This window comes from Brachionichthys hirsutus, chromosome 15 (genome assembly GCF_040956055.1).
Source record: "Brachionichthys hirsutus isolate HB-005 chromosome 15, CSIRO-AGI_Bhir_v1, whole genome shotgun sequence".
NCBI lineage: Eukaryota > Metazoa > Chordata > Actinopteri > Lophiiformes > Brachionichthyidae > Brachionichthys > Brachionichthys hirsutus.
The window spans coordinates 1,332,175-1,347,338 of NC_090911.1; the positions used below are offsets into that span (position 1 = coordinate 1,332,175).

Consider the following 15,164-nt stretch of genomic DNA (forward strand, 5'->3'; position numbering starts at 1 on the left):
GTGACCCCCCCCCCCGAACCACAGAATGCCAAAAGGCACCCACTGTGAGATTAATCTGTCGAGGGGATGCTTATCGAGAAACAGCACCCCCCCCCCCCCCAGTACTCCTCATCCATAATTGCTTTCCAGGCCGGCATTGGAAAGGCCCTGGAGCTGTGTTGTGTTTGGCGGGAGCAGAATGCAATGGAGATGAGTTGAAATCCAAGACTACGCCCCCCCCCACCCGACCCCACTGGGACCGCTGGGACCGCTGGGACCGCTGCGGCACAATGAAGCGACTGTTCTCTCCTCTTTGCAGCTGAAACTCAGTACTGTACTCCAGAACAAGCTTTCTGCATGAAGATAACGGCCGTCTCGAATGGTTCACGCATTTTGCTTTGTAATTTAATGGTTCAAAAACAGAGGAAGTCCTCAACACGTGCAGACATTTTCACACACACACACACACACACACGTACACAGATTTAGTTTGCATGAATTGACTACAGAGTTCTTGGACATAACGGTCTAATTGGGGATTTTTCCATCTTGTTATCCTGCTAGCTGATTTAGGAACAAAAACAAAATGGTGAAAATTGATTTGCTGCTCAAAGAAACCCGTAGAAAATACAGTTTTCTAAAAATGAAATCTCAAGCTTCCCACTTCCCTCGCCGTCATTACGGCTGTGTTTGAGCGGATGCCTCGTCGTGTCTCGTTGGTGCAGATGGCGCCGTTCTCCTTGGTTTGGTGCCATTATTCATTGGGTTCCCACCCAGATACGTCTAAATGTGAGTCCATCCAGAGAAGAATCCACTTTGTAGAATTAATCTCCGATACTGTAGCGTGTCTTGTAACTACGCATCAAACAAAGCAACAGGCACCAAGAAACCATTTGTGGCACATCAGAGACATGATTTGATGCTGAATCAGAACGGCGAGCAGCTGGGAGATAAGACAGTCTTACAATATGCCATCATACATAAACATAGCATGACCCGGAATGCACAAGCTGACCGATGGCCCCCAGCGCGCCATCCGGACCAGGCAACGGAAGCAGGAGCGACATCCCAGAACTCACATTAGGAGGAGAGTACTTGGAGTAGAGAATACTTCTATCCCAGAGATCGGGAGAGTTTGTCTTTTTGCTGGTATTTTCCTGCTTGCTTCGGTGAGTTAATCATTGCGGGACTGAAGATAAATCTTTAAGATGCATGATTTGTTTAGCAGCAAGAGTGCGGCTATATTAACTTGATATTTGCTCCGTGGTTTAATGTGAACTAAATTAATGTATTTTCAAGTTCATGAAAGCTGCAGAGAGTAACTTTAATAATAAAAAACCTTTTGGATTTTTTTTTATTATGGTGAGAGGGATTTGATTTACCCCAGAAAAGAGACATTTTACGAGCTGAATAATCGCGAATGGCAGCGATTCCAAAAACGTGATTCACATGGACAATTACTAGATGGGTTTTAATGACATTTCTGAAAGCATTCATTCTTTCCATAGGAAGGTTAAAAGTTTACACCTATTAATTTAAACATGACATCTGTGAAAATGCAAAAAAAAATTGTTCAGGCTCCCCAGATGATGAATTCCAACAACGCTGATGACATATCCTCACACCTTTAAATTTATTTTTATGTCAACAACTCTTGGATGAATTCCAATAAAATGTGTGCGTTCCCATCAGGATGAATCGTACGCAAGTAAATTACATATTGAATTTATATTGTTTATCACCAAATTTAGTGATGAATAATGACTGAGCTGTGCTTTGTGTTGAGTGTAAATTAAGTACCAACTCCTAATCACTGGCGTTCCATTCGTGTTACTATAGATCGATGATTGGCTGGCTTCCTGTTAGGGAACGAATTGAATCTAAAATCCTTCTACTTACTTTTAAAGCCCTCACCAGCCAGGCCCCTCCTACCTCACAGAGATGATTATCCCATATTGCCCCACTAGAACCCTGCGGTCCCAAAATGCTGGCCTGCTTCTGGTTCCAGATATTTCCAAGAGCAGACTGGGGGGCGGAGCTTCATTTATCAAGCTCCTTTATTGTGGAACCAGCTCCCTGATTGGTTCGTGAGACAGACACCATCTCTATGTTCAAGAGTAGATTAAAGACTTTCCTTTTTAACAAAGCTTATAACTAATCGATGCAGTAATCAGTATAATCAATATGCTGTCATTAGGCAGCACTGGTGTCTTAACCTCATGACACACTGAGCTCCTCCCTCTTTATCTGGTTATTCATGTTATAAATATATGTGAGTAATCTCTCTCTCTACCTGTAGTCTTGTGCTCTCTCTCCCTCTGTTTGTCCCTCTTTCTCTTTCCGGTCCTTCTGTCTGTGGTGCTGCAGAACCTGGACCTGTGTCCCTCAACACTGATGCCCACATCGCTAGCATTAGCATTTATAGTTTTATAAATCTTGTTTTTGTCTGCTCCTGCTCTGTCTTGCTATCGCTTCCCTGTACATCTCCTTGTTTTTGACTCTCCTCCTACCTGCCATTCTCTCTCTCTCTCTATATCTCTCTCTCTATCAACCAAGCCAGCCAGCCAGATGGCCGTCCACCATGAGCCTAGGTTCTGTCCAAGGTTTCTGCCTGTTAAAGTGAAGTTTTTCCTTGCCTCCGTTGCCAAAGTGCTTGCTCTTGTGGGTCAGGTTGGGTTCTGCCTTTCCCTGCTAATCCTGTAAAGTGCCTTGAGATAACTTTATGTTGTGATCTGGCACTATATAAATAAAACTGAATTGAATTGAATTGAATCTCAAATACCCTCAAATACCGCAGCAAAACTACAACTACATGTAGCATGTCGCTAACTTTCATTATTAGTGTGCGCAGGGAGGGTTAGGGTTATAATTATTACAGTGGTCCCTCTCTTTATCACGGTTCTCCTTTCGCTCCTTCAGTACATCACAATGTATAAAATCCAATCTCGCAAGATTTTCGCTATATTGCGATATTTTACGATAAAAAAAAATTTATTTCCAATCTTTTCATTATTTTTTAGAAAAAACAACCATCCTAAAAAGGAAAAGAAAAACAGTAAATAAATAAATAGAAAGACAGTCTGCAACACATACATGGAGGGTAATGCAAAAAAACCCAAAACAAATGTACGTACGAGAAAAGGTGAGGAAGCTGTGCCATTCAGTTGCTTCTGCCATACCGCAGGAGGATCGCCACGATGACCAAGAGGACAACAGCAGCCATGTGCATGTACATTGAATTTTTATTAGAATTAGAATGTATTTTACATTGTTTTTCATGGTCGTGAATTTAATCTTATATTTCCGTGAGGCAACTCCACTGTGCATATAATTGTGTGGGGAAGGCTAATAATATAGGAGGGGTTGATAGAGTCTAGGAGGGGTTGATACCAGTGTCAGAGGGGTTGATACAGTCAAGGAGGTTTTGATACCAGTCTAGGAGGGGTTGATACAGTCTAGAAGGGGTTGATACCAGTCTAGGAGGGGTTGATACAGTCGAGAAGGGGTTGATACCAGTCTAGGAGGGGTTGATACAGTCGAGGAGGTTTTGATACCAGTCTAGGAGGGGTTGATACCAGTCTAGGAGGGGTTGATACCAGTCTAGGAGGGGTTGATACAGTCTAGAAGGGGTTGATACAGTGTCAGAGGGGTTGATACCAGTCTAGGAGGGGTTGATACCAGTCTAGGATGGGTTGATACAGTCTAGGATGGGTTGATATCAGTCTAGAATGGGTTGATATCAGTCTAGGAGGGTTTGATACAGTCTAGGAGGGTTTGATACAGTCTAGAAGGGGTTGATACAGTCTAGGAGGGTTTGATACAGTCTGGGAGGGGTTGATACCAGTCTAGGAGGGGTTGATACCAGTCTAGGATGGGTTGATATCAGTCTAGGATGGGTTGATATCAGTCTAGGAGGGTTTGATACAGTCTAGGATGGGTTGATATCAGTCTAGGAGGGTTTGATACAGTCTAGAAGGGGTTGATACAGTCTAGGAGGGTTTGATACAGTCTGGGAAGGGTTGATACCAGTCGAGGAGGTTTTGATACCAGTCTAGGAGGGTTTGATACCAGCCTAGGAGGGGTTGATACAGTCTAGGAGGGGTTGATACCAGTGTGGGTTTGTAAAAGGTAAATATACGTAAATAATATAATAACTATCTCCCCACTCCTTTACGATTTTTCCCATCTTGGGTCGTGGAACGCAAACAAATGCAATTTATTCAAGCTTATTTTTAAAGAATCAAATGGCTCAGTCTAGGAGGGTTTTTTTCGTTGGTTGAAACATTTTCACAATTTACATAATGATTAAATTTTACTGAATTTAAGGTAAATATACAGATTTTAAATATTTTCTGGTTCAGACTAAAAACAAAGTGGTTGTTTTTCTTTGTGTCTAAATGGATCTATTTTTCCCCCTTAATGTTAATAAGGATATAATATTATGCAGAGGTGTACTTCTAACAATTCTGTAGGCAAATTATATTATTTATATTCATGGTGGAGAGAAAACTGAAACCCAACTCAGAAGCACTGATGAAGACGAAGACGAAGAATGAATGGAATGAAGGAGAATCTCTCCAGCAAGGATCGAACACGCATCACTCTCGACTTCACCGCCGAGACAACCGAGGGTTTGACTTTTAAGTCATAGGAAAGGAGCTCGTGCGCCGGCAAACTGAAAAAGTCAGCCGCTTTCATCCCTTTCCAGCAAGACATCGGGACGTCCTTCATGGATGATAAGACTCCTCTCCTCCTGTCTGGCAGGATAGCAGGAACCTGCATGATGCTGGTGTCAGGCAATCAGAGCGAGATAGCTGCACCACCCTGTCCTCTCATCTACAAAGTGAGACAGACAAGAGTGGCTTCCTGTCCGCCTCCTCCTCCTCGTCCTCCTCCTCCTCAGTGACAATCTAAACCGGAGGAGTGCTATAGGAGAGGAAGCCCTTGGGATTTCACACCCTATCTTTCGCTTACAAGTCATTTTCTTTCTTTTTCTTCCGTCTCTCTTTCCATTCTCTCATCCTGAACCTTTCCTGGGCCCGACATGCTCTTTTATCACTCTCTCCATCCTCACCCTTTCCTACTCTTATGTTATTCTCTTTGCAATTACTTTTAAAGAGTTTCACTCTCTCTTTTCATCTCCTTCCCAAGTTCCTTTATCTCTTCCCTCTCCTCCATAGGATTATGATGATGATGATGAATATATGTATTAGATAGAATGTTAGAGTACAAGTACAGTCACACAGTAGCATGTATTACAGTACAAGTGCAGTCAAACATCCTGTCGAAGAGGAGCATTTCTAAAAAGCCCTTGCGGTCTTGTTTCCATTGAAAGTCCTTCGTACATAAATCATTGACATTTAACAATACAAATACAAATAAAAATAAATTACTCCACAGTCGCAAAATAACAATAAGTTACAAAGACACATAATATGTAGGTGGACAAAAAAAGGGGGGGGGGGAGGATTGATCCGGAGAGAGTCGTGATGACTATCTCCGTTTCTGTCCCCCTGAAAGGTGTATTTTTAGGGCCGTTTTGAAGGAGGCCAAAGAGGTGCATGTTTTGAGGGCAGGAGTCAAACCGTTCCACCCCTGGGGGGCCGTATTGTAAAAAGATGATTTACCCATGTTAGTCCTATAGGAGGGTGTAACCAGGTTGTTGTTTGAGCTCCCTCTAGTGTTGTGGCTGTGGGTGTCACTAAATCTGTGGAGGTGTTTATTCAGGTATGCAGGGATTGAGGGGACTGAGGGCAGAGCTGCATTGACTATTTTAAATGTCAATCCCATTTTGAGCTGTTTAACCCTGTCTTCTACCCTGAGCCATTTTAGGCTAGCAAAATGTCCAGGAAGAAGGTGGGTCATGGGCCCCAGATTGAGGAGTAGCCGAATCAGTTTGTTTTGGGAGGTTTGGAGCCTGGTTTTCAGGGACATTTTGATGTTGGAATACCAGGAGGTGCTAGCATAGTCAAAAAGGGGCTGAACGAGGGCTCCAGCAAGCGTCCGGAGAGCACTTTTGTTGACAAAAGCAGACATTCTGCCCAAAAATCTTGTTCTCTGATTGACTTTTTTGATCACCTTAGTTGCCATACTATCGCCAGACAGGTATTTGTCAAGAACACAGCCCAAATAGGTAATCTCTTCTTTGCTGGAGATGACTGTATTATCGACTGTGACCTTGAAAACATCAACATTTATCTCATTTAGAGAGTGTCTTGACCCAAAAAGAATAGATTCTGTTTTACCAAGGTGTAGTGACAGTTTGTTATCTGTAAGCCAAGTACGGATTCTGGTGACCTCAGAGCTGAGAGCCTCCTCAACCTGCACTTTGTCCTCTCCCGAAATCAGGAGTGCCGAGTCATCAGCAAACGTAGATCAACTATGTTGTAATGATAAAAAAAAGTATTGAAACCAATTCAAGATACATAAACAGCCTCTGCAGCGCAACAAATATTTGCCTAAACACTTTGGCTTGGTTTTGAGCATTCATATTTTCAGTGTTCTGGAAAGTTTATTGCCATCTGGCCAGAATACTTCCAACCGCTAAAATATTTTCTGGGATGCGATAAGTTTGTGGGACATGAAGTGAAATGGTCAAAGGGTGCATGGCACTGCACCTCGCATGCTCGCCAGCTGATATCTCAGAAAGATCAATAGAGCAGAGAGTTCAGCAAACAATAATGAGGAGGGCAAATGTTCGGAATAGTTTGTTCAAATTGCTGATTATTTATTTCTGCTGGAGAACAAATGTGAGGCAAAGCCAGAAACGTCTCCAGTTTGTGATACAGAAAGCGGATCCACGCTGCCCACCGCCACAGCTCATGAAACTGAAAGCTTTTAGACGACGGAGGGCTGTTCAGCTTCATGCTTCAGCCGCTGTGTGCGTTTATACCAGTGCTTCTTAATTATTTTCTGTTACGACCCCCCTATGAAGAAAAAACATTTCGCGACACCCCCCCCCCCCAAAAAAAACACCACTCTTGTATCCTTAACATAAAAAGAAATATGAAAAAGAAAGAAATATAGATCAACTTACAACAAAGAATAACTTTATTACCATTTGCAAAAGAAAATATTTGAAGTGCATCAGTTTGCCTGAAATTCATTTTTAAATCCTTAAACTACAATTTTTACAATTAAATAAAAAATTAAATAAATATCTATAAATAATAATAAATTAAAATTGATCAGCAACATTAACTCAGGAGCACAAAATAGAAACACTTTAACCTACAAAACCAAAATGGAAACAAATTGTGCTGATTTTCTTTTAGCAAAATGAGGAAGTCAGGTCTTTCCTCGTCTCCCACCGGAGTCACGGTGAAGCCAAGCGCTACGTACGTCATATTTCCTCGTCTTTGTTTTATCATCTCCGTCTCTCTCCGTGCTGTCTCTTCAGGGTTTGTTTACAACTGCTCTTCATATCGCCTGCCCTGTGCTGTGTGTGTGGCGCGCATGCGCCGTGCAAAAACACCACAGAATCTACACACAGAAGTCATCCTGACAGGAAAGATACATGTTACTACAAATAGGAAAAACACTTCGGTCCTCATTATGTTGCTTGATTATTACCAGAGTTTTTAAAATTGTCTTCAAGGGTAAATAGTGACGTAAAGTGTCCAACAAAATCCCCCTGAACTTAAAACGGGGGAAGTCTTCAATCGTTGTCTTGTTGACAAAATACTATAAAAACAAACAAACAGAAAACATATCTTTGCTGTAATTAATCAATCCCAAACATCATTCAAACACCATAGAATCTATGGTGTTCTTGCATCTTTTGTGGTCAGGAAATACCGCTCAAACTCTTCGATCTGCACAAACGAACCTATCACGTGCCCGAGACCTGGGGGTGTGATCTTTTTCTTTTTTAATCGAAAGCTGAGTTTGCTGATGGATTACAGATAAATCCTCATCAAATCAAAACATACCTGGTCAGCATATTCTGGATTCTTCACCATGACTCATCAGGGGCTCTTAAAATATGACCTCATTTCATCATAAAACTACAATGACAACATAGATGCCTTCCAATTACTACATTTAAATGCAAAAAGACTGCAGAAAGAACAAAATGTAATTCCAGAGAGACACAAAAAGGATATCCCAAACCAGAGCGGGAAACGAAGGGACTGGAGCATCTTTAGACTATTACCGTGACAACAGACGGCAGCTTCAGCGTCATTTGATCAGAGACGAGGGGCAAAACGTTTGTCTGCTTGCACGATTAAATGCTGCTCGTCGGCGTGCTCCAGTCTCTTTGTTGCACATGGAAATCCAAACAGATTGTGTGTCTTCTTGTGCAATGGGCGCCTTGTGGGGAAACTTTGGGCGCTTTTAAAAAGGCATTATTGTGTTAGAATCTGTCTAGAAGTCTCGCCAAAACGATTTCCCCCCAAACTGTAAGCATCTTATATCCAAATGGCTGCAGAACTGTTGCATCCATCGACTGGCTCAGCGGTGCAGACCGCTTCACACCCCGCCCTGCAGCCCATCAGCCAGATTGCCTGCAGGGACGCATGCTGTCTCGTTGCATGTTGCCTTTACAAGCGAGTAGGCCCGCTTTGCTTTGAAGCGCCTTTCGCTACTCAAATTGATTGTTTTCTCCTGGTCAATGGACCCCAGGGTGACGTCAGGGTTCAGCTTGCAGCACGTTTCCTTGGCTGATCAATCAGAGTGTACGAATGCAGCCAATGGAGCCGAACCCTTATTAGCGCTGGGAAAAATGATGATGAATGATGAGGGGAGGCAGATAGATGACTGCTGGTCATTAGAGAGGAAGAAGTGTGTGTGTGTGTGTGTGTGTGTGTGTGTGAGAGAGAGAGAGAGATGGGTGGGGGGTATAGAAAATGAAGAAGCAGAGCGTAAATGCGTTCAAGTCAAACCTTTTCCACTCTCAAAGGCTTCGGGTGCGTCTTTCACACATCACTAATCCAGCCCTTTGGCGCGTGCACGTGGACGCACGCATCCACAGCTGCTTACCTGATGGTCGATGATGCCGCTGTATCCCTGGAGCACCGGGGGGTGAGGCTTGGACACCCTCACGGAGGCGTCGGTGGGCCGGCACAGCCGCTCCTCCTGTCGGGTGCGCGTGTCGTTCGCGTCCCTGGAAGCTCCGCTGAAGTTGCCGTTGTACACGAGGAACAAGCTGGCGCACAGGAGCAGCACGAGGAGCAGCGCCACCCCGTGGCGCTGCGCAAACACACGCACAGAGCTGCAGGTAAATGCGCTGCGGGTGCGCTGATTGGCTGATGAGACACTGACCAACAAACTTCCTGCAAATCATGTCACATGCATCCAAAACTTGACCCCCCCCCCCTCCCCCCCAGCTGTTATTGATTTAATTTGAGGGCATGTCCCTGATCATTAAACTAACGGCATGCAGGCAGTTAATGATGATCTCTGCTTTAATGTGCAGCTGCGCACATCTGCCGGGCACCGCAACGCAACTCAACGCAGCACCGCAACGCAACTCAACGCACCGCACCGCCACTCAACGCAACGCACCGCAACGCAACGCACCGCACCGCACCGCACCGCAACGCACCGCAACGCACCGCAGAGGTCTCCTCTCTAGTAAAAGTTCACGTCTTGACTTTGTGAGTCTTGAGCTGCTTCAGACTGTCACATTAAACGTACACTGACTTGCAGGACGTGATTAAACGCGCACGGACTTGCAGGACGTGATTAAACGCGCACGGACTTGCAGGACGTGATTAAACGCGCACGGACTTGCAGGACGTGTTTAAACACGCACGGACTTGCAGGACGTGATTAAACGCGCACTGACTTGCAGGACGTGTTTAAACGCGCACGGACTTGCAGGACGTGATTAAACGCGCACGGACTTGCAGGACGTGATTAAACGCACACGGACTTGCAGGACGTGACTAAACACGCACGGACTTGCAGGACGTGACTAAACGCGCACGGACTTGCAGGACGTGACTAAACACGCACGGACTTGCAGGACGTGACTAAACACGCACACACTTGCAGGACGTGACTAAACGCGCACGGACTTGCAGGACGTGACTAAACGCGCACGGACTTGCAGGACGTGATTAAACGCGCACGGACTTGCGGGACGTGATTAAACGCGCACGGACTTGCAGGACGTGATTAAACGCGCACGGACTTGCAGGACGTGACTCTGTCGACTTGTTTCGTGACGGACGGATAAAGTTGTTTTTTCTCCACATCTCTCCGGATGCAACGAGCTTCATATTCTGGAGAATCAAACAAACTAATTCACTTTTGAATGGAGTGAAAACAAACACGCGCGCGCGCGCTCCGCGCCATCGCGCCCTCGGGAGAGAGGAAGCCACGCTTCGAGCCAAACAGCTGGATGCCCATTGTTCACATCCTAATCTCTTGATCCGTCCGCGCACGCAGCAGCCCCACGGCCACGCGCGCCCGAGGTCTCGTCCTTACCGTTGCTGTCTTCATGTTTCGGTGCGCTCGGTTCACTGCGGCTCAGCGCGTCAGACTCCGCGTTCTCTCATGGCACAGCGGCATCCGCTCGGGTCCCGCGTCCACGTCCACGTCCACTCCAGTCCGCGCTGCGCCCGCCGTGCGCGTCTTCAGACTGGAGCTCCGGCGCTATTCATACAGTGGAGACAGATGTTCACTATCGCATTTCTGCTGGGTCTTAAAGCCCTTCGCGTCGGGGTCTGAGGAGAGTCGCTGCAGCCAGTCCATAGAGAGATCAGCTGCTACAAGGTGTTTGATGATGATGAATATATTTATTAGATAGAATGTTAGAGTACAAGTACAGCCAAACAGTAGCATGTATTACAGTACAAATAAAGTCAAACATCCTGTCTAAGAGGAGCATTTCTAAAAAGCCATTGCGGTCTTGTTTCCGTTGAAAGTCCTTCGTACATAAATCATCAACATTTAACAATACAAATGTAACAATACAAATAAAAATAAAACCAATATTCAATAACTCAATTGATGCAAAGTAACATTAGAAAAATAAAATGATTTTACACCGCCGATGCAAACTAACAATTAATCTAAAATAAATTACACCACTGATGCAAAATGACAACGAATGGCAATACATTACATAAATTACAATAAATTACTAAGGCAATTAATATGTGCAACGTAGGTGGACAAAAGGGGGGGGGGGTTGATCCGGAGAGAGTCGTGATGACTATCTCCGTTTCTGTCCCCTAAAAGGTGTATTTTTAGAGGGCGGGAGTCAAACAGTTCCACCCTTGGGGGGCAGTATTGTAGAAAGATGATTTACCCATGTTAGTCCTGTAGGAGGGGGTAATCAGGTTGTTGTTTGGTTTAATGCATGCAGCCTGATGAATATCATTTGACGTTTTCTCTATGAAAGGCTGATTATGAACGCATGATGGTGATTCTATCCCGGAAGCACCGAGCCCCTTATAATTAGTCCGGTTTCCTCCCACCTCCAGGATGAGTGGTCGTCTGTCTCTGCGACACGCTGGCGACGTGTCCGGGGTGTAGCCCGCCTATAGTCAGCTGGGATAGGGTCCAGCAAAACCCATGACCCATAAGGACGATACAGACGAGACGGTTGTTATTGTCAAGGAAATGGCTGTGTGTGTGTATTTATAAGTGTATATACGTATACATATATGTGTATATGCTGCCGTGCACTTCATCAGCATCCGTTCATGCAGAAGCAGTTATGGAGAAAATACTCTCAGAATCCAAATTACTGGACCACTAACAGGAAACATCTGAGAGGGAGACATTTTTATGTTTCTTTAGTTGCTTTAAAATAAGACTAAATGAACGTCGGTCATCATTTGTCCAGGAAAAACGCCGAAAACGCGCCATTATATTGCTCTTTATTCGCCGGAGGTGTCAGGAAGTCGTTTTCTGAATCCGTTGAAGCAGTTTCTTCTTGACACTTTATTACTCTTAACAACTTCACTGATATGTCGATGGTTTGTTTATCGCTTGTTCCTGGAAGTGGCCAGGAAGAACAGACAAAAAACAATCAAAGTGTCACAAATAAATAGTTTCACTTTGGAAAAGAGGCTTTTTAACTTCGCAGAACTTTCCCACAGGCATACAAAGCAAGACACATCAAAAAAATACTCTTTTTCAAGTAACTTAATGCAAATGTTTGGTTTAAATGTTCTTCAATGTCGACCAATGAGAAGACGGGAAGAATGGCCAGGAAATACAGGCATGACAGCATGCAGGCCGTAAGAGTTGGCCTGCACAGAGCAAATAACACATTGGCCCATCAAAAGTACGCAGTACGATAATACTCGTTATAGAATAGTTTGTGTTTATGGCTGATACTAAGGGCGGAGCAGCGAAGAGAAAATCAAATAATCCAAACAATAATAAACCGCTTGGACGAACTGCGTCTAGAAATAAATAGTTGTAACTGAAAAATGTGTTTCCCAAAGATCTGAACGTCTCCTCAGTTTTCATTTTGAATTCCATTCATTTAATTCTGTCGCCTCTCCTGTCATTCCAGAGCCTTCTCCACCTCCCTGCCTTCAAGGGGAAGGAAAAGCATCCCCTTCACCTGTGCTTCCTCAGTCACCTGTAACCCATCGACCAATCAGTGTCCGCCCTCCATTTACTCTGCTCAGCCCTCACTTCCTGCCAGATTGTCAGCGTTAATTCTACTTTCCAGCGTTCCTGTTTCCTGACACACCCACTCAAAGTAAAATATTTTGTTCACTGGATTTGTCCATCCAGCAGCCTGAAAATGATTAAAAATAATAATAATAAACATAATTGATTGTTTTGCTTGTGGTTTAAAACAAAACTTGGAAACAAAAATGATCTTTTAATGCAAAAACACGTGTTTTTGACGCGTTTGTTTGTTTGTTTATTGCATGATTATGGAAACACTGCTGGATGGATCTTGATGAAAAAAAATAATAATCGGAAGATGGGTCTTGGTTTAATTTAGATTCAATTAAACTTTGAGAGCGATTCGGATACCCGTCTGGATCAAAAAATAATCTGTATTTTCCCATTTACTTATAATGGAGGCTTTAAACAAATCTTGTAAAATATGCATTCAATTCACTCACCAGAAATACAGTCATAAAGGAGTCCGATCATGAAAAATGTCTTCTGGTTCTGATCCAGAATGAGGTCAGGAAAAAATCTGACATTTTAACATTAAAAGGCCATTTGTGTGGGTTGCTATGGTGACTTTTGCTTATGTTTATGGACTTTGACACAGTCATGTAGGGTGGGGAAGTTCTATTTTACCACCAAATTTCATCTGGATCTGATCCAGAATGAAGTCAGGAAAAAATCTTAAAGATTTTAAAATTGAAACTCCATTTATGGATTCAATCTGTTAAAAATACACAACAGCTCCGATTGACTTTTACATTTCACGGTTGGTGTAACAAAAAAAAATCACATAACTACTGAATTAATGATGCCAAGGTGAATTCAATTGCTTTATTTTATGGTCATTGAATCTAAAAACGTATATAAAATAAAAATAAGATGATCACTTTTGGTTTAAATCCAAATACGAGGGGAACGAGCTGCTTGGCGCAGCGTCGCGTTCTCCGAGTTAATTTATCTTCATTTTACTTCATCAACCACAAAATACCTAAACGTTGTACGACACACTATGAGAAATAATAATTCTCACTTTGTGTGGAATAGAAATGTGTGTTGGTGACTCATAAATGACATCTATAAAACGCATAGGAAACGTGCAGACGCATGTTTTCAGCACTCACGGTGGCTCCTTGGGTCACCGTCAGTGCAGGATGTGCACTTTATTCCAGCACATAATAGACAGTCACATGGAACAATGCATGTCTGGAGCAGAGCTGCTGCCTGTGTGTGTCCGCCTCCCCATAGCAAAAAGAAGATGCTCACAGGAGATGCAACGGAGATATCCCAGAAGCATGAATCAGTGCAATCAGTGTTGGAAAGTTGGGTTAAAGAATCCGTCTGACATGCTGGCGGGCAACGGGACGCATCAGCATTTCGATTTAACATATTTGTGATACCCTGCGACATTTTAGCATAAAGTTCTACATGCATTCAAGCGTTTATTTTTTCAGTATAGCCACTGAATAGAAATCTCAGGCAGAAAAATGATGACACTACGTTTTTGCTCGTAGTTCTTTCTTCGAAAGGTCTGACAAAAGTTTAACAAACATCCCCCAGAATAAGTACACCCCCCCCCCCCCCACACACACACACAGCCCCCCGAACGTAGCAGAGAATAACACTGGAAACTGGAAATGAGTCCAAATGTTCAGTTCAACATCACCAGGAGGTGCAGCTGAACTTCCTCTCAAACAGTTTTACTGAATGCGTTTAGATTTTAATGACACGTGGTTCATTTTACTCTAAAGATGATTTAAATGAAACGGCCAGTACACATTTCAAGTACAGCAATTACTGCGGATTAAATGTTGTGCTGGTGTTAGAAGACAATGGAAGCCCAGGGTGGAACCGCTCTGCCCGAGTTCTATCCGCGTTTGGGTTTGGAGCTGCTGCAGTTAGAGCTTTCGGTGCTCTATTAAAAGTCTCTCCTATTCTGCTGGAGCAAATCTGGCGGTTTACCAAACACCCGAGGGGGAAACGTTCAGAAAATGTGCACAAAATAGCTTCAGCTTTAGTGAACTTTAACTCAAGTCATTTAGAAAACAGGTCTCGCTGTGAGTATTCATGAGGGGCCAGCTGCAGATCAGTGCTGTGTGGGCGGCTCGGCGCTCCACGGCCCCACCGTGATGATCAGGCGGTGAGCGGTCGTAAATCTTCCGTTTAATCACCGGGCGAGCAACCTGACATTTGAGCAGCTCCAGCAGCGTGTTGATCAACGGGAATGGGCTGTAATACGGAGGCTATTGCAGACGCAGAGCGGCCCCGGATCATAAGGGCCAGCTCGCCGGATGCCAACGATGATAATGGCGGTGTGGTCAGTGTGAACGATGGCTGCCGCTGCTGCTGCTGCTGATCGTCAGGTGCCTACAACATGCAGGATGGCTCAGGCGGCGACTCATCGCCTGTCGTGGGCCTTTTCACAGTTCAGTGTCAGGAGTCTGGTCACTGCTATATTTCTACCTTTTATAGTCTCTCTAATTCACTACAGGAATGCCCCCCGCCCCCCCACCTCTGATTTATGAGTGAAAGCTGGTGCACTTCCTGCTCCTGCAGAGCAGCACCATCTGAGATAATCCGTGTTTGAAAAG

At 44.2% G+C, this 15,164-nt stretch overlaps 1 protein-coding gene across 1 annotated transcript in view; it reads right to left on the reverse strand.

The window, feature by feature from the left end:
- st6galnac5a (ST6 (alpha-N-acetyl-neuraminyl-2,3-beta-galactosyl-1,3)-N-acetylgalactosaminide alpha-2,6-sialyltransferase 5a) overlaps nt 1-9,360 on the reverse strand; it is a 38,323-nt gene extending 28,963 nt beyond the window's left edge. Inside the window, exons 1-2 of the mRNA XM_068748793.1 lie at nt 9,356-9,360; nt 8,962-9,193 (exon numbers count right to left, since the gene is read on the reverse strand). Coding sequence (XP_068604894.1) covers nt 8,962-9,193; nt 9,356-9,360 — 237 coding nt within the window. The remainder of the gene's footprint in view (nt 1-8,961; nt 9,194-9,355) is intronic.
- Nucleotides 9,361-15,164: the final 5,804 nt, after the last annotated feature.